Source organism: Eptatretus burgeri, chromosome 4, assembly GCF_056783735.1.
Source record: "Eptatretus burgeri isolate ZD-2024b chromosome 4, Ebu_testis_v1, whole genome shotgun sequence".
In the NCBI taxonomy this organism is placed as follows: Eukaryota; Metazoa; Chordata; class Myxini; order Myxiniformes; family Myxinidae; genus Eptatretus; species Eptatretus burgeri.
Window position 1 is genome coordinate 100,034,672 of NC_140964.1, and position 20,000 is coordinate 100,054,671.

The window sequence follows — 20,000 nt, forward strand, 5'->3', positions numbered from 1 at the left end:
ATAGCCCAGGAGACTGCTTCGGCAGCACCAACTCTTTGTACAGAGTATAGTTCCAATGGATGGAGTCAGTCAGTGGTTAGATTAAGCTTTATATATTAGATATCCTGTTGGACCTTGCTATTAGTGGACCCCGTGTATTTATTGTTTATACAGTGTGATCATCTTCGACATTCGACTTCTCGGATTCGCGTTTTTTTTGTTGTTTTTTTTTAATTTTATGCATTTAATTTTTTATTTTTTTTTTACTTCAGGAATGGTCTCCTATATCCACTTTGGAAATTGTAAAATCGGCCTCTACATCACAGCATTACATAAAAAGGTGCAAAAAACGGATCCTCGTAACTTCAGCTCAATTAGCTAACTAACTCTACTTCCAATCATAAGCAAGGTCCAAACATGCTGCTTCTCCTCTTCCAACAATGGACAGAGGCCCTCAATATCAAACATCAGAACAGGGTCATGTCTGGACATATATCGAGTTTTTGATGGTCTGGCATCCTGCATTGCTCTGCAAACCGACTGCCCATGGAATCCAAGGCCAACCCCACTCTTGGAATACTCATATCCTTCTCTCTCGTAGAGGATATGGTTCTCTGGAGTGGAACCCTTTCATCTCCTCTCCCTGTCAAGGGTGGAGTACCCCAAAGCCCCATCCCCATCTCGGCCCCATCTTATTCCTAATCTTCATCAATTATCTCACTGACTCTGGAAAATCCTCTATCTCTTTGCTGATGACTCCACTCTCTGCCGTGACATCTCTCATCCTTCTGACAAATAGGCAGCAGCCTCTTCCCTCTCCTCAGACCTTCACAAAATCACAAACTGGTCAAACACAATTTTACTTATGGATCCATATTGTCCACCCTTTGCGTTTTCTCTTACCCCTCATCGTTGCCTGCATCCCTTGTTTGTCCGTCTCAGTCAACCCTCTCCTTCTCCCTCTGCCCTGCTGTTGTTGTTTCCCCTTTGTCCTGCTGTTCCCTTTGTTATGTTGTCCTGATTTGTTCTACGTCGCTGCCCTTCCATGAGCTTAGAGCATGTAAAAAAAACCCAAAAATAAAAAAATAAATAATAATTTTCTTAATAATAAGAAAAAAATAATTGTTAAAAAAAAACTAACAATATTGTTGTTAGTTTAAAAAAACCCCCAAAAAACAGTGCCTCGACATTCGTGAACCCCGATGTTCACGGCATTTTTCAGGAACGTTTCTCCAGCAAATAGTGGGGTCCGGCAGTATATATATATATATATATATATATATATATATATATATATATATATATATATATATATATGTATATATATGTGTGTATATATGTGTGTATATATGTGTATATATGTATATATATATATATATATATATATATATATATATATATATATATATATATATATATATATATATATATATATATATATATATATATATATATATGTGTGTGTATATGTATGTATATATATATATATATATATATATATATATGTATATATATATGTATGTGTGTGTAGACACAATATTGAAAAAGAAAAAGGTCTAACTGATTGGGCTTTTTTGAGTGTCATTTGTAGAACCTTCTGAACACCCCACATCTTTGTTTTAAATTTAAATGGAGTCAGCTTTGTTGCTGCAGTACTGTTCACTTAGCATAGAGCTACTCTGATTGTAGAAACTATTGAAACTCTTGTTTTGTGTATTTTCTGAGTGACTTGATTTTGTTTTGCTCTCTTCGGTTTATGATGGTCTTCGTTGTGCATAATACTGTAGTTATTATTTGTTGGTTCTCATGTGCATTTGCCAGTGTAAAGCCATCCTCGTTCACCTGCGAGTTTAGTATGTAGTGCAAGCCCAAGCTCGTCATTATGGAGCCGTTTATTTATTTTTTGTATTGCAAGGCTTGTGTTAATTCTTCTGCTGTGGTCTAAGGTTTGTTCATATTGCACGTGCTGGGTGTGGACATCAGGAGCAATCATTATACTTTCACATGAAGTTTAGGGACATTTCCGTTTCAGTGGCAAATTCAAGGATTGTTGTCTACCTTTTTAGGTCATCTCTTCGAGCATGACCTAATAATATTGGTGTTGAGAGGAGAGGTGACGGTCCGTCCGTCCGTCCACAATGAAGTTGAAGCGGGAGATCTGGTCATTGGTGATCCTAATAGAGGTCGAGGAGACGTACACGATGGTATGACTGTCAGTCACGAGGCCTTTGAAGTTGCGAAAATGACGATTTTCAAATTCTATCTCCTCCGCCATTTCTCAAGCGATCTTGAATTTGATTGTGGCATATGAATGTATGGGACAATATCTAAATTTTGATTGGGCCAGATTTTCGATATTCGCTTTCGTTTTCGTGTCACGTGACTTCAAAGTTGGCAAAAAATGCGAAAATGACGATTTTCAAAATCTATCTCCTCCTACATTTCTCAAGCGATCTTGAATTTGATTGTGGCATATGAATCTATGGGACAATATCTAAATTTGGTCGGGCCGGATTTTCGATATTCGCTTTCGTTTTCGTGTCACGTGACTTCAAAGTTTGCAAAAACTGCCCTACCTTCAGGAGGCTATATATTTTCTCGCAGAGATGACTGTCACTCCCGCACGGGGGTAATTTTTGTTCCTCTTTTTCCCCTCTTCTATAACTATCTTCCTCAGGCTGTTTAATCCCATCCTTCCTTCTCGGGCTTCATGCAGGGATGACGCAAGATGTTGGGCAGTGTACCACCACCTGGCGTCATCGCTCACTTCTATACTCTTCTCCCTCCATTAACACCCAGCCCGATCCTCTTCTTGAAGTTTACTATTTGTCATCCCCATCATCCTTTCCTCTCTTCCTGTTGTCATCGCCCCCCCCCACCCTCCGAATCATTCTTTCTTTTTGTTTTTGTTTTTGCTTGCTAAATCCGCCTGTTGCTCCACTGTATCTATGTTGCCTTTTTTACTCTCTGTGACCTTGCTCTTCCAGAAGCTTAAAGTTTTAATGCAAACACGATTTGTAAAATGTGGACATGTTAACACTATATGGGATTTTAATCTGGAATCCAAGCATCATGGCCTGTGTACTCAGAGCTGAATGCCAAATAGTCCAACCTCAGTCTGACTTCAAGTGGTTAATAGTGGTAAAAAAAATAGTGGTAAAAAAAATAGTGGTAAAAAGTTAAAAAAAAAAAAAGAGAGAGATCTGTGTGTGTACGTGCTGAAGGAAGTTTGCAGCTTGTGCAGAAAACCATGACCAAGCAGTTGAACTTTGTTACGTGTTGTGTCATTTCCGTTCTTGTGGCAATCCCCTCTATTGTGAGAAATTGTTCACGTTCCATTGACTTGCCAAAGCCTGGAGTTCACAAAACCTGTTCTTTTTAGGGTAGAAGCATTTTTATTGTGTCTGCTCGTTGGCTCCATTTCAATCCCATAATCAATTTGGGATGACTTCACAGTCATTTTCGCTTTGATGCTGCGCAACTTTTTTTTTGTTCTCGAATAAGCATTCTGAGACATGCCAGACAATGTTGGTTATATGCACTGATCACGAACAGTGTTGTTTGTTACCTGTGATAGCAAATGGACCCATCAGAAAGATGTTTGTGTCACGTCACTTTTGTCTACATGGTTTATTTTAAAAAGGAACACCTGGTGATTCTTTTTAAAATATTTTAACAAATACAATGAATGAGAACAGCACTTGGTGGAGTGCATACTGAAACAGTTTATGTTTTGTACACCAATAGGCTGGATCTGCATCCAGACCTGAACCAAAATCTAATCGGCTTGTTCTTGTCACCTACCCAAACCATCCACCGAGTTTCATCCGAATCCGTCCACAACCTTTTGAAATATCACATGCCTTTTATCACTTGTGACCCTAATTCAATGGTGAAGAATCACTTTAAAAATTCACACATCCATATCTTCACCAAAATCGAATCTATTCATCCTTGTCACACACCCAACCTGTCCACCAAGTTTCACCAGAATGAATGAATGTATCTATGTGTATTTATGTATTTTGTATATGTATATATATTTATATATATATATATATATATATATATATATATACATATATATATATATATATATACATATAGATGTATGTATATAAAGTGTCCTCTTCACAAAGGATACTGTAGTATCTTTAACTTCTTACAACTAATGCGAGTAGCCCATTTTATCATCCATCTGAGTAATGGCACACACAATGATTTGTCCTGCCCATGAAACACCTGTATGACAGTTTGTAGCTGGACAAAGATTTGAAGCAGGTTCGACCGCTCAGAGGCAAATGTGCATACCTCTCAGCCATCTTGGCAGCCCAGAAAGCATGTTTGTGGCAGCTGAACATTTTCGCTGTTTCCGTTGTGGCCGTGTCGTCTTCAAATTTGGGTGAGCTCACGTGACTGCCTGCTGTGGTGCCTGACTCAACGAAACTAACATCGGGGCATGAACAGCAGGCCTTCAAAATGGCATCTGGTGCAAATATGTAAACCGAAAGCGTTCTGGCTCTTTTAAGAAACATTTCCATGTCGTCATATACATTTTTGATAGGTTGTTTAGAAGTTTAGAATTGCAGTCATTTAACCTTGATATACTTTGTTTCGGTAATTTCACCATTGATCATTACATCCAGGGATTTTGAAGGTCCCAACGTTGTGAACACCAGCACTGATGATATGACTAGTTGGTGTCCTTTTGCACAATTGATTCACAATATGCATTGGTCCTCTTGGAACAAAACAAAAGGAACGAAAATTCGTATTTAACATCTATTCCTATTACTGTATATTACTGAGCTGTTAGTAATTAATGTGACATCCAATAGCTCGTCTGTCTCTGTCTGTCTGTCTCTCTCTCTCTCTGTCTCTGTCTCTGTCTCTCTCTGCCTCTGTCTCTCTCTGCCTCTGTCTCTCTCTCTCTCTCTCTGTCTCTCTCTCTGTCTCTCTCTTTCTCGCGCTCTCTCGCACTCTCTCGCTCTGTCTCGCACTCTCTCTCGCACTCTCTCTCGCACTCTCTCTCGCACTCTCTCTCGCACTCTCTCTCGCGCTCTCTCTCGCGCTCTCTCTCGCTCTCTCTCGCACTCTCTCGCACTCTCTCGCTCTCTCTCGCTCTCTCTCGCTCTTTCTCGCACTCTCTCGCACTCTCTCGCACTCTCTCGCACTCTCTCGCACTCTCTCGCACTCTCTCGCACTCTCTCGCACTCTCTCGCACTCTCTCGCACTCTCTCGCACTCTCTCGCACTCTCTCGCACTCTCTCGCACTCTCTCGCACTCTCTCGCACTCTCTCGCACTCTCTCGCACTCTCTCGCACTCTCTCGCACTCTCTCGCACTCTCTCGCACTCTCTCGCACTCTCTCGCACTCTCTCGCACTCTCTCGCACTCTCTCGCACTCTCTCGCACTCTCTCGCACTCTCTCGCACTCTCTCGCACTCTCTCGCACTCTCTCGCACTCTCTCGCACTCTCTCGCACTCTCTCGCACTCTCTCGCACTCTCTCGCACTCTCTCGCACTCTCTCGCACTCTCTCGCACTCTCTCGCACTCTCTCGCACTCTCTCGCTCTCGCACTCTCTCGCTCTCGCACTCTCTCGCTCTCGCTCTCGCTCTCTCTCGCTCTCGCTCTCTCTCGCTCTCGCTCTCTCTCGCTCTCGCTCTCTCTCTCACACGCTCTCTCTCTCGCTCTCTCTCTCGCTCTCTCTCTCACACGCTCTCTCTCACACGCTCTCTCTCACACGCTCTCTCTCACACGCTCTCTCTCACACGCTCTCTCTCACACGCTCTCTCTCACACGCTCTCTCTCGCTCTCTCTCGCTCTCTCTCGCTCTCTCTCGCTCTCTCACACGCTCTCTCACACGCTCTCTCTCACACGCTCTCTCTCACACGCTCTCTCGCTCTCTCTCTCACACTCACTCACACACTCTCACACACACACAGTTGTTTTGGGTCTATATCAAGTGGCAAGGGCAATCTTAAAGAAAGCTTCATTAAGCCATTGTCATTACATACCAAGAGGTGCAAATTGGATGCTCGATCATAACAAAGCGACTTTAGTTTACAAAGTGACTTTAGTTTGCAGTTGCCATGTTGCGTTTGTCCTCCACGACTTGACCGCTTTGCGTACGTGATTGTGTGAGAGTTTTGCACACTTAACATGCAGAATTGTTCTGGGGTTTATCTCCAGTAAAATGCTTGAGTCGTCCAACGTAAACTGCATGAACGTGCAATAGTGCAATGGAATGGAGGAGCTATAATGTTGCGCACAATTTGTTTTCTGTTCTCAAAAGTTCAAAATAAATTTCTGAATCTACTCTATAGTTCTTATTTTTGAAGACAAAGTTAGGTATGAATATATCTCTGGCTTTTTAGAACACCCTTGGAGCCACTTGCTCCCTATAAAAGGCTGGATGTTTGACCACTCCGACCTCCTCCACCACATTTTCCCCTCTTCTGCCTTCCTCTTCCACCTTATCCTGTGTGCCTCATACATTGTTCTTTGCATTCTTGTCTTCTCTTTTTCTTTTTTTCATTCAAATTCCTTTCCCCTTTCATCTCCCTATCCTTTCCCTTCCCTTTTTTTCTCTTCCTGTTTTTTATTTTATGTTATTTTTTTTAGTTGTATACTTGATATGTACAAGCCTGGTGTTGGTGCAGTGGTTAGGGCAGTGGCTTGGGATCCAAAAGGTCCTGAGTTCAAGCCCCGTTGGGCCACTGAATTAATACACCAGGGGGTTGACTCAGCCTGTCATCCTTCCGAGGTCGGCGAAATGAGTACCAGTATACTGGGCTGGTGTATACCCCGGTTAAAATAGGTGTACCGTATCCCTGTGTCGTAAGAGGCGACCAGGGTTGCGTCAGGAAGGGCATCCGGCGTAAAACATGTGCCAAATCATTTGTCGCAGACTATGCACATGCGGTATTCTTTTGAGGAATCGTACAAGAAACAACGATTGCAAGCATATATCGAGCTATATCCACTGTGGTAGATCATTCCATTATGTCTTTATTATTCTACTAGCAGAAGCCTGTTTTTAAAATACTGTGACAGAAAAGCCTTAGTGTAGTATTATATAGAAAGAAGAAGAGAATATGAGATCAGACACCCTCCCCCCGGAGAAGCAAAGTTCGTGCCGACATGTACACTGTTGCTCAGCTCACTAACAGGGCATGAAGACTGTGATGCAAACAGCCGGCCCAGTGTGGGTGATGTGAGCAGTCGCACTCCTTCCCCCAGGAGAAGCAAAGTTGGCGATCTTTGCGATGTGGACGCCGCCAACGACTGCGACGGGATAATTGAAGAGTGCTTTGCACTATGGGACGACATCTGGGCGTCTGACTGGGGGTGGGGGGGGGGGTCAGCGTGGGGTGGGGATCGTTTGGAGAAAAAGCCTTTAGCTCCGTAAGGATCAACCTCCACCCCTCGACACCTTAGCATATATTATCACAACATATTATAATAAAACGAAATAATTTTATATATATATATATATATATATATATATATATATATATATATATATATATATATATATATATATATATACTTATTATATTGAAAAAGAAGAGATAGAGAAGAGAAAGTTGGCGTTCTTAGCGATTCACCGAGGACGACAGCAACAGGAAAATTGAAGTGGTTTGCACCTTAGGACGACATCCAGCGTCCAACTGGGTTGGCGTGGCGGGGGGGGGGGGGTCAGTGGGGTGTGAGGTCCATCGGGGAAGAAGCCTTTAGCTCTATTAGGATGTACCACCCCCTTCTCGACGCCTTCATGTGTTATATATATATATATATATATATATATATATATATATATATATATATATATATATATATATATATATATATATATATATATATATATATATATATATATATATATATATATATATATATATATATCACAAATTGTCTGATATCATTCGAAAATGAACGAGCAGTAAACTTGCATGATAGGGCGATGTGTGGTTTCGTTTGTGGCAGGTGGCTGAAACCCAACCCTCAATGTCATGCATTGTTTATGTTGAGAAAAACTGTACGATAGACTTCAATTCCTGGTAAAAGTTAATATTCTATAAACTTGTTAATGCCGCTTGGCATGCGTACCCTTTGCTTTGGTCACGGGTTTAATCAAAATACAGCATGTGTTACTTCACAAACACATTACATGGCTATTTATGAATCTCAATGAGGATGTAAAATGAAGTGAAACACCCAAAAATAGGATCTTTTATACCACGTTGTTGTTGTTACTGTGGTGGTGATGGTTGTTTCTGTGCTCCTTCTGTGTCTTTCATATGTTTATCCCCACACTTCAAAAATAATTTTAAATGGGGGTATTGCAGTCTGTCTGTCTGTCTGTCTGTCTGTCTGTCTGTCTGTCTGTCTGTCTGTCTGTCTGTCTGTCTGTCCATCTGTCATGCTTTCTCAAACGGTTGTTCAGAAATTCACCAAACTTGGTAGTAATGATCACGACATGGCACGAAGGTGCAAGAGCAGTCTCATTTTGGCCCAACCCCTGGTTGGGTGGGGTGAAAAGGTCAAATCCGAAAAAATGCAATTGCTGCACAATTTAACACTTTTTTTCCGAATGAAAGTTTGTATATATGCAAACAACATTGGGGGACCGATGAAATGTGTCAGGTTTTTTTTCTTCTTCTTCTTTTTATTTTTGAATTTCAACCCTGGTTCATGACCCAGGGGATGGGCACTTGGGGTCAAAATGGGGGTGGGGGGGAAGAGTTAAACTCAAAATTTGCTCTTGGGTCATTTCTGGTAACGTTTTTCCATCTTTCCACTTTGTTTTTGGTGGGAAGCATGAGGACTTGCAATGGTACACCATCGACCTCGTTCGTTTATATTGCTTTGAGAAATATTACTTGATGTCAAATATATTGATGAGGATGTTAACCTGTTATCATTGCCCTGTGATGACTTTTGATAACCATATTACTATTTTCCTAAGAACTTGGAAATTAACAACATTGACTTTTTAAGGACTTACCGAAGGTTGGGAAGTGAAGCAGCCAAATTGTGAATATTTTTTGCTTGCAACCATTTTCGCAGATCATCCAGCTGGTTGTCAGCAAACTGCAAATATTGCAAAATAGCTCCATTGATATCTGTCCTTTAAAACGAGTCGAATATCGGCCATATCAAAATAAACTGATCATGGCTGTATCCCATAATTCCTTGCAGTAAATATGTGATGTCAGTAGGTTTTTGGGAGGTTTTATCAAAATTGTAGCCTCAGTGTTGAGGCTTACGTAATTTTTGTTTTCAGCTCGTCATGCAGGAAAGAACATTTTATGGGGTATCCTTCAATGTTTAACGTGAATTGTAAAGGTATTTGTAGACAAATGGACAAATCAGCACAGTATGTTAGAGTTTTGAATCTGGGTTCCCAGCATCAAGTGCCATGTGCTTTGGATAGGAACACTAAACAGGAGAATCCGATTTGTATAAATTGCAATATTTGCTTTTCCATTCATTATTTTGCCTCTACTCGCTTGGAGTAATGATTTCAATGGTCGTTTGCTCCATTGGTCAATGGTCAATGCAAGTGGCACCATTGAGCAGATGATGGTCATTACAGTTGTCATATTTTCATGGAAGCTTGCTGAATGGCACGTTTAACTTTGTGTTGAATATCATGATGTGGCCGTTTGCCAGGATTAGCAACTGTGTAAATGTTTTAAAATATATATTTTTAATCATAATAATGAATTTCACTTCCAGTTGGTAGTTTAAACATCATATAGATTTTTTAGTGCCATCTTACTTGCTCACCTGTAAATGCATTTTCATAGATGAGAGAGTGACTAACAGCTTACCTTAAAGAAGATGATCTTTGCTTCTATGCTACTTTCTTTCCTTTGAAGAGGTACCTTGGCAGTATCCAAAAACAGGGTACATTGTTCTTTAGGATTTATCTCCTAAAGTCTTTTCTACTTGCCAATTTCTTCGTAGTTGTTTTGGTTACATAGAATGATGAGAGGGTTATAGTTACTTTTTGGTGAAAGCAGCCTCACTTCAGCTGCTTTCACTTTGTCTCTCTTATTCTCGCCTACACCCCGGTAGCTGGCTCAACGCCACACGCATGTGGCCGATGGCATAGACATCTGCGCCGAGTTCCTTGCAGCCGAGTGCGACCTCTGGGGTGAGTGTCCTCGTCATCACACTACTCTGCCATACCACTGGCAGCTGCGGCGCCGGGTACCAACACCCACTGGTACCAACCTCTGGGAAAGCCTTCCAGAGGCTGCTCAGGAGGGTTTGGAACGACTCTACTGTGACCCAGAGAGAGACACGATAGAGATGCACTTCCAGTAAGGTTTCTCAGAACATCCTATCCATATTTTGCTGTTAATTTTTCATGATATAATTTTGTGTTTGCATGTTTAAAACATACATATTTACTACAAATTTTGTTTTTAAGAGTACATTGAATGCTGTTATAATGTTGTAACCTCCACTTATTACACTAAGTTTACACTGATTTTTGAAGGCGTTTCACAATTTTGGATTCTATAAACAAACCGAGGAATTTTTTCCCTACATTTTACGAGTTTTATACACTTGACGATGTAAAAATGCAAAAGTTTCTGTTTTATCACAAAGCAATAGTTTGTTCCAATTCTTCATAATCTGACATGTTTGCCATAGGTTGTTACTCTATGCATCTAGCTTTGAATTATTTATTTTTCAAGTTGATTTCATTCTTTTCTTCTTTCGCTTTGATCAAATGTCATACCTCACTTAGCTTTTGTTACTTTTTAATGGGAACTGAAATGTGATCTCAAAGGTAAAGAAAATATTCCTTGTTTTTTTTTATTTTTTATTTTTGTCAATTGTCAAAAAATATATTCAGATTAGAAACACACTTGGATTTTACTGGCTCAGTAGCTTTTGTCATTCTCGCTGCGTCATTCTCATCTTCCTTATCCAGTCTCACCCCCCCCTTATCATTGGCTTGTCTTAATTACATGTTAAACTAGAGAGTTCATAGAACACATAACCTCATGTGGCGTTCAAGTATATACTTCAATTTAATTATATAATGATTTTTAAAGATCGCTAAATAAAAAAATTCCTGAAGTTTAGTGCTGTTGAAGCAGTCTTATACACCACACTTGTACACCACCGTTTAACATGTCCAAGTACTGCTAAACTGTGTTCTCCAGTTTTCAAGTATATAATTTGATTTAAGATTTAAATAAAGCAAAGATTGTAAATGGTCAGATAAATAAAACAATTCTGGGATTTACCGCCGTTGATGCAGTCTATTATTTTACACTATTCAACATGTTACATTACTTATTCGTGTCTGTTGTTGGTATCCTTTATGGCATCCATAAAAACAGTAAGTTTCCTATTTGGAATGACTTCAATTTTGTTTGACTGCCAGGCAGGCATGCAGAGTAAAAATATTATCTCGCTCCTCTCTGTGCACGTGCAATCAGGATGATTTCCGAGCCAAAGTACTGCTAAACTACAGGTTCTGTTCAAAATGTAACTTTCAATTGAAGTTAAGTTGTTCCTTGATCATAAACTGACGTTTGTGGACGGACGGGCATGAAACAATTGCTTAACCCCACTTTTTGCTTCGAGTGCGCAGGGTAATTATGCTATATTATTCTTAATATCGTGAAATAAATGAACAGGCAAACACTATTTTCTGTTTCACCAGGTGTTAATATTTCATGCATTGAAGTATTGCCCTTTGATTATTTGTGATTTCCTGAGATTTTTCTGTGCAGATGGTTGTTTATCCACATTTTGCTTAAATTGAAATTGCCAACATACAGTGGGGAGAACAAGACTTTGATACACTGCCGATTTTGCAGGTTTTCCCACTTACAAAGCACGTAGAGGTCTGTAATTTTTATCATAGGTGAAAGACTGAATCTAAATCTGAATGATTTTACAGGCGGAGTCATACAGACAGAATCTGTATGATTTTTAAATAATTAATTTGCATTTTATTGCATGAAATAAGTATTTTATACATCAGAAAAACAGAACTTAATATTTGGTACAGAAACCTTTGGTACAGAATATATATATTGTGATGTCCACGGGACTTGAACAGTCCCGCCAACGTAGAATGAGCCGAAACGATGGAGGCGGTTTATTTTTTATAACCCAAAGATGGCGGTTTTAATCGCTCTTCAGCAAACGGGACGAGGAAGGTGGCACGAGTCGCTTTTCACTGAGTTAATAAAGTTTATTTCTCTAACCAGAAATAATAATCAGACTCTGCAAGAGGAGGGATCCGGGGCGATTCGACGGGATGGTGGTGTGGGTTCGGGTGTGGGAAAAACACAAACAATTCCAATGGATATACAAATCTCAAACCCTCTAAGGCGCCAGGTACACACACACACACACACACACACACACACACACACACACACACACACACACACACACACACACACACACACACACACACACACACACACACACACACACACAACGTAGCTGGCCCGTGGTGTCGACGCAACAGTCCCCGGATTGGCGCCGGACGAGCTGGCGTTGCGCTCGTCAGGGTCAGGAGACACCGTGGTGCTGTTCCTGGTGGTGTCGACCTCCTGGTGTAGGCCCAAGACCGCTCACAGCCGCCAGGGAGCCAGTTCTGGCACCAAGATGCGAGCAAGAGAGGGAGGCAGGTCCGCCTGCCGTTCGGTCCCGTACTCTGAACTCCGAACTCCGAACTCCCGTACTCCGTTCGGCCAGCAGAACTCCAGAGCCAACCGAGGTGAGGCACGAGGCACAGCTAGGCCACGAGACACGACGAATCGAGGAACGAACCAGCGCAACAAGAGAGCACACTCCGAGACCAACAGCCTCGACCAGACGCTTTCTTTTTATGACTCCTCTTTCACTTCTTTTCCCGAACAGAACCTTTTTATACTCGAGTCCTCATCACTTCCAATCGAGCCGTTTTATTGGCCCTCCGCCGTCGCCTTCCGCCAATCGTGATCAAGGGGCGGAGCCATCCGCAGCACTGTCCTGTTTCGTCACGGCAAGCCTACAGGGAATACTAAAAGGGTTTACGCAGACACACTTACCCGAACCCGTCTCCCTATCTAATTACGTGACAATTATCATTTCCCCCTTTAAGAAATGGACATTTACTAGACAACTTATCACCACTGAATTGCTACTTATTACATCGAGATCCTGGTAAACTTGAACAGCATGGCATACCTAATTAAACATCCTAATTACCCTTTGAATTCATACCCCCCCCCCTCAGACGTAACAATATATATGTGTAATCCCCCGTTGATCGCGAGGGTTACGTTCCAAACCACCCCCCCACCCGCGATAAGTGAAAATCCGCGAAGTAGCGACCATATGTTTATTTTATTATTAATATATATTTAAAGCGTTATGACCCTCCCCACACTCTTATTAACCTTTCCCACACTTTTATTAACCTTTCCCATACTCTTATAAACACTTCCTATACTCTGAAACACTTTTTACACTCTGAAACATACGTAATTTTAACAACATATAAAATTCTAATGGGTACTCGCCATTGAAGATACTACAACTTGCGTGATGAAGATGATGAATTAGTTGTGCAGTACTGATGACGATTATGAATGTACTGCACAGCCAGAAAGAGCATTATAGCTCTTCTGAAGGTGCCACTGCATCAGGCGCTTCGTCAGGTGGTGTAGTATCTTCGCCCTTGTTTGGAATTTCAGTTTCCACTGAAGGTGTCAGCGTAACTTGTCTCTTCTTGCGAGTGAGGAACATGGTTATGGGGAGTTGCTGTTGCTTTTTCTTCTTCTGTGCAAGAAGGTTCTTATAAACCGTCATGCCCCCCTCGATGGTATTTGCAAACTGCAACGAATGAAGCATGTGGGGGTCCTGCTGCTGCTGTCCTAAAAGACACTGCTGCTGTCGTCCTGATATTCTTTTCGTCCTTCTTAATGTACCAGACCGAAGATTCATTGATGCCGTAATGGCGGCCTACAGCAGCGAAGCTTCTTGCTTTAACATGTCGAGAAGTTGCACTTTTTCTACGATGGTTAGCATCTTCCTCTGCCGCTTAGGTTCAGTGCCAGATACCTTAGAAGGTGCAGAACGTTTGGGCGGCATTGCAGGGGTTGAAATAAATTAAAAACTTTCACGGATAATTCACACAAACACAACACCGCAGAGTAACACTACGAGTAGCGATCGCACGTCGATGTGAAATGGACAAGGTGAGATGCTCAATGCATGCTATGCGCGGGAGATGCAGAGAATGATGCTACGGTCACTGAGCCAATCAGAACCCAGGATACAGGACACCATGCTCTGGTTGGTCGCCTCCCATCCATCAGCCAAGAGTGTGCCGTGTCCGATCTCACGTGGGTAAACTAGCGCAAGTGGAAGCGGTCGCATCTGCGTTTTCCATACGCACGACTCTGTCTGCTCTTCTACTGTACACTATGTACAGTATTTTCTTTCTTGTAATATGTTTTCATTAAAAAAATTTTTAACGTTTTAAAAAAATTTTAGGCTAGAAAATGCTTATTTTACCATAAAAGTAATTAAAACAATAAATATATAAAATACATTTATACCGCAAAATCCCATGATATAGCGAAAAATCCGCGATATAAAATTAGATATGTAAGAGTTAAAAATCCGTGATACAGTGAGACCGCGAAAGGTGAACCGCGATATGGTGAGGGATGACTGTATATTTTGCTCAACAAATATTTTAGCTTTGCTTTCATCTTTTCATCAGCAAAGCTTTTACATTTTACTCATCATTTGTTTGTCTGTACATTAACTTTATGATTATTATTTTTTTACATCATTCTTTTGCTGCCACCTGCCACGCTGTATCAAATGATTTCATTCCTTCTGTTATATATAAAGGTGCTTATCACAATAATAACAAGATTTTTACATTTCAAATATTAAGTATGCTTTTTAATTGTTTTTCAACTGAAAAAGCATAAATTGCATATTTTAACATTAGTGTACTCATTTGCTTCACCACACACGCTGTATTGAAGGATTTCACTTGTTCATTGAATTCAACCATCAATTATTTTTGAGGTCAAATTTGTTTCATGGATTTCGTAAGTATCATGACAGACAGATAGACAAACAAACAAGAAATATGTCTGTGCTCGTCTGTACGCACATAATGTGCTAACTTTGGCTGCAAACCACCTAATGGTGGCTAGTATTGCACATTTAAAAAAAAATTATTTTATTTCATTTTATTTTATTTTCAACCGAGAACCTCTTCTATTAGATATGCACAATTAGAATGCATATACATCTCTAAAGTTCGTACTATTGGACTGCATGTACGTCTATAAAGGATGTACTTTTAAGACTGTGACTACATCTATAAAATACATACGATTGCAACGTGAATCTTTACAATGAAACCGAGGTCTGTTTGTCCGCTGTATGAACATTGACCTACATCGTAAGTGCATCATCTACACACCACACAAAATACAACCACACAAAGCAGGTTCTGATGAGGGTATGCAATTTCATTGCTCTTTCAAGTCGTTTGTTTTTGTTGTCTGCCAAATCTCTCAATGTGTACTTAGTAAGCTGTATATATTATTGATAGACATATTAGACACAGATGCTATACTGAGTTGATAAGTCATGATCTATCATAAAAGTAAAAAACCTATAAATATAATTACTGTGAGTGTCTTTGTGATTTTGTTTTCCTCCAAATTGACACTTCTGAAGTCTTTTATTATCAATGTTTGCTGCTTCAGGATGCGGAGAATACGAGTCGACCTAAACACACTGACAACCGACGACGTGGTCTATGACCGAATGCGGAGACTTAGTGTGGGAAGAAGCATCGAGAGGATCACAGAATTCAGCACGGTGTGGAAAATCTATTGGAAAGATGACTTGTGCTGGAGAGAATATGATGAGGTAGGCATGGCTGTTGCATGGGTTGCCAGTAATCTTCTTTATCAGTGAAGGGTGGTTGAAGATTTTGGGGGATGGTGAGGGAGTTGCCAAAAGTTTCTTTACCTTGTGTGGTTTTGTTGCATCTTATTAACCTTGCTTTTGACTCTGGCATTCACAATTATGAACTTCCTCAGGAATTAAAACAGTTGTATCACTGCTGAGAGCACTCTGACAAAGGTGAAATGGATTTTTCTCAAGGAGATGCCAGAATGTCTTGGCTAATCATAGGGGAAATCTGAATTGCTCCACTGATTGTGCTGACGGGATGCGTTTTGAAGTGTTTGCTTGAAATGCAAACAAACTTCTGACCACTGTATGTTGACAATGGTCATGCTCTGTGCTTCCATATGTTTTGGTATTTTTCACCATAGTCTCTGGGCTGACAGGATGTCCTAGATATATACACACTCATCTCTAAGCTTTCTAGCCTGTGTTTGAATCCCGACCCAGCTCTAAACTGTCATTCCAGTTTTTCACAGGCAGGTTGATTCACCAACGTGTGTGCTGTCCCTTGGATGGATGTTAAACGGGCGTCCCATCTGCCAGCATCCGTTCGTGGACGTTAAAGATCCCACGGTGTCTTTAGCGAAGAGTAGGCGAACTATCGTCGGTCCGATGAACAAATTCCATATTCCTGCCCGAACCAGCAGACGGCATTGCATCAGCGGCACAGCCGCACCCTCAGCCGATGATGCTACCCTGCATCCTCGTGTCGCATACCAATGAAGAAGACCACAGTCTCTCAGGCAGGATTCTGTGTCATCATATTATGCCAACCTTTTGTGGAAGTTGTTTTATTTTTCTGTTTTCATGTAATATCTTAGCTCATGGAAGAGCAGGCAGCAGAGGGTAAAAAGGCAATGTACTGACAGTGAGCCAGTGAGACCGCAGTTGGACAGAACAAATAGGAATAGAGGAGGGGAGGAAACAAACTTGCAAGTAAGAGGGTTGGGTTTTGTTTGGTTCATGGGGGATGACATTAGATGGTTGCGCACTACTTATTGAATCTTGGAGGGAAGAGCGTGATTGAACAGTCTTAACGTGATTGAACAGAAGAGCGTGATTGAAGGAAGTTCCTTAAATTGAAGAGTGGAACTATGAAGTGGAGGTCGGCGGAAAGCCTGGGTTTTTGGATTTAGCAAGGAGTGGGTTAGTGAAAGAACATTTGCATCTTGAAGCAGCCGGATGGTTGAAGGGCTGAGGGGGCAGAGGGAGTCAGACCACAGGACAGGTCGTAATAAAAAAAATAGGCCACCGACTTGTCTATTATGAGAGAGCAACAAGTCTTGCGCTTCGACCTCATTGCGGGAGATACCAATAATGTTGAGAGCTTTAGATTCCACAGAATCCAGGAGAAACTGTCGTGTTTCTGCATTGCAGGTCAAGAGGAGAGAGAGTAATACTCCATTGAGCTATGACAGAGGTCTTTTAGGCTGAGTAACTTTCCAAAATGCTATTCTAAATAAATTTGAATGATTGAGGATTTTGTAATTTGTACAGCCATAGATTTCAAGAGAGAGTAAAGTGAGGGAACCTGAGTATGAAAGCCACCTCCATGGTACATGCCAGAGCAACCCCAGACATCAGGGCACTTGCATGACCCGATTCCGTAATACAGCAGTCCAGTGGCCTCGTGGGTGACCCACCCCAGCCCGCTTTAGGGACGCCCACCAATGCGCGGCATGACACAAAAGCAGACTGGGTATTATATGCCTGCTGATAAAGCAGCCTTCCCAGTATGCTACGACTACGTTCGGGCTTCTGTACTATGAGCTAATAAGTGCCAACCTGTTAAGACACACACCTTGTACCCTCTGGACAATGTAGCAACACTGTCCACTCTCACCGTGGCAACTAAACCAGATGGGAAACACAAACTCAGGTCCCCATTTCGCCAAAAGGAATGTTTGAGGCATGGTTTATTGTTTTGTTGTTTTTTTTTGTGGCCGATGTCCTTCCTAACGCCACCACAGTATCAGCTGTGGGCCAAGCCTTTGTCTAAAGAGACATACCCTACAAGGCAGCAGGGGGATTTGCAATCAGTTTTCTTCTCCGAGGTGGAGTGCCTGCTAAAGAGCTCCACCTGCCCTGGTTGGACTGGTGAATACAAAAGCATGTCCTCACACCGGAGAACCATGCACACGTTCCAGCTCTAGGGTATAAACCTACTCCGAAATCCTACAGATATTTAGCGAGTGCCCCCAAAAGCATTGTTACCGTTGTGCACCATGTCAGGATGTCTTGTCTGCAGCTGGCTTTGGATTCCAGCTTTGCTGCGTGGTCAGCCAAAGATGGGTCAAGGCTGGTGGTGAAACCAAAAAGTTTGAGGCTGACCAAGAAAATAGATAGGTGGGTCCATTTGGTGATCCTTTTGGAGGAACAGTGTGAGATTGAGATTTGCCAGGATTTAAAGACTCGTTCATGGTGCTGGCAATAGCTCACCTGCTCTTCATGAAGGATACCTACCGTAGGATCTTTAACGTCCACGTAATAATGCCGGCAGAAGGGATGCCCAGCTTAACTTCCATCCGATGGATGGCATGCATGTTGTTGAATCCCACTGTCCGTGAAATACCGGGATTAATTTGGAGAAGTGAATATATTACTTGCAGTTGTGACTTTAGTTCAGTCACTGAAGGGTCTTCATTTTTAGGTCTAAGGTGATGTGATGGGATAAGCATGTTGTGTGGTGGTGGTGCATTATTTAGTTTTCCTTGCAGTGCTGTAATTGAACCAACATCAAAGAGCATTGCATTAAAGCAGCCAAATCATGAGGTCATTGCAATTGTGTGAAGTTTGAAACCATTACAACACGAAGCTGTATTCCTTTCATGCTTTGACACCAAAGGCTTCCAGTAATAATAGTTGCCAATAATTAGTTTATTTTTATATCATATAGTACGACTATTGTTTTGTTCGTCTTTGTGCTCCCTTCCTACTTAGCTTTTTATCTCGCACAAAACGTAACCACTCACAATTGTAATATTTGTACGATTGTGATATATGCCATGGGTTCATTTGAATTTAGTCATATTTTGTCACTTTCATTGCATCTTTTTGGCCGTCTGGTATTGTATGTTTCTATCAAGAGATCTATTATTACAAATTTTTTGGCCGTAAGGTGTAGTGTCTGGTCATTTAAGATTATGGTACATTAAACATCCCAAAATATATTTGCATTTGCTACTAATCCGATACAGCTCTGTATTAAACCTAGGAGTTGAACGAGGCTTGTGCTCTAGCTGGAAAATAGAGGGTGAATGGTCCTGTCTGAGGGAAACGTGGACAAAATTGAGCAAAGAACTGATACAACTAATCTTGCTGGTGAAGGCTCATGTCTCTCTGCTTTGGCGGATGGTACAACGATGGATGGAATGGACAGGATATCAAGGGAGGTATGATAAACGCCGTGGGAAGTGAGGAGAAGGTGACATATCAAGCGTTAACCTTTTGCTCAGAGCAAAAGAGGACAGAGGATTGTAGACGGTGACGTCGGAGCAAAGACAATGAGGGGGTGATGTCAGAACAAAAGAACTAACAGGGTTTATAAAAATAGTTGGGAGCGGAAGTATTAAAGGGTACAACTGTGAGATTACGCTGTGCTCCTTAATGAATGGGGAAAGAGTAAAACTCGATCAACTAAGGGAGACTATTGTACAGACAAGAGGAGGATGAGGGAATGGAGATGAGCATAAAGGTTGGCCTTGGAGAGGGTAATAAGAAATGGTTTCCTGGATGAGTATAATCTATCTATATAAAACGGTGTGTATTTGTCTGTCCCCCTTCATAAGGATGTTTTGAGTCGGGTTTTAAAGGCCAATCTTTTAATATGACTGTGTGTTCACTGCAGTCTATTTTTGAGGTTAAAAAACACTCGAAAAACATTTTCCATGAAAGAGTAATTACATCTCGTCGATTGGAATTGAAGATGGTGACATGCAAACCGATCCTCAAGGGTGGTGTACAGAAACGTTTTTTTTGTGTTTTTTTTAAAAAATAAAAACAAATACAAGGCAGAGGGAGGTGAAATCCACTGCACGTGATG

The 20,000-nt window shown here is 41.3% G+C and overlaps 1 protein-coding gene and 1 long non-coding RNA gene across 6 annotated transcripts in view; one reads left to right on the forward strand and one right to left on the reverse strand.

The window, feature by feature from the left end:
- Positions 1-20,000, forward strand: part of LOC147028750 (protein mono-ADP-ribosyltransferase TIPARP-like) — a 56,795-nt gene that overhangs the window by 11,821 nt on the left and 24,974 nt on the right. For all 5 annotated transcript variants that reach the window (XM_085879439.1, XM_085879437.1, XM_085879438.1 and 2 more), the window contains exons 3-4: positions 10,067-10,314; positions 15,751-15,916. In XM_085879439.1, the coding sequence (XP_085735565.1) occupies positions 10,067-10,314; positions 15,751-15,916 (414 nt within the window). The remainder of the gene's footprint in view (positions 1-10,066; positions 10,315-15,750; positions 15,917-20,000) is intronic.
- The window catches only part of LOC147028751 (uncharacterized), a 55,930-nt gene continuing 44,920 nt past the window's right edge, over positions 8,991-20,000 (reverse strand). The window contains exon 3 of the long non-coding RNA XR_015057695.1: positions 8,991-9,076. This is a non-coding gene — a long non-coding RNA (uncharacterized LOC147028751). The remainder of the gene's footprint in view (positions 9,077-20,000) is intronic.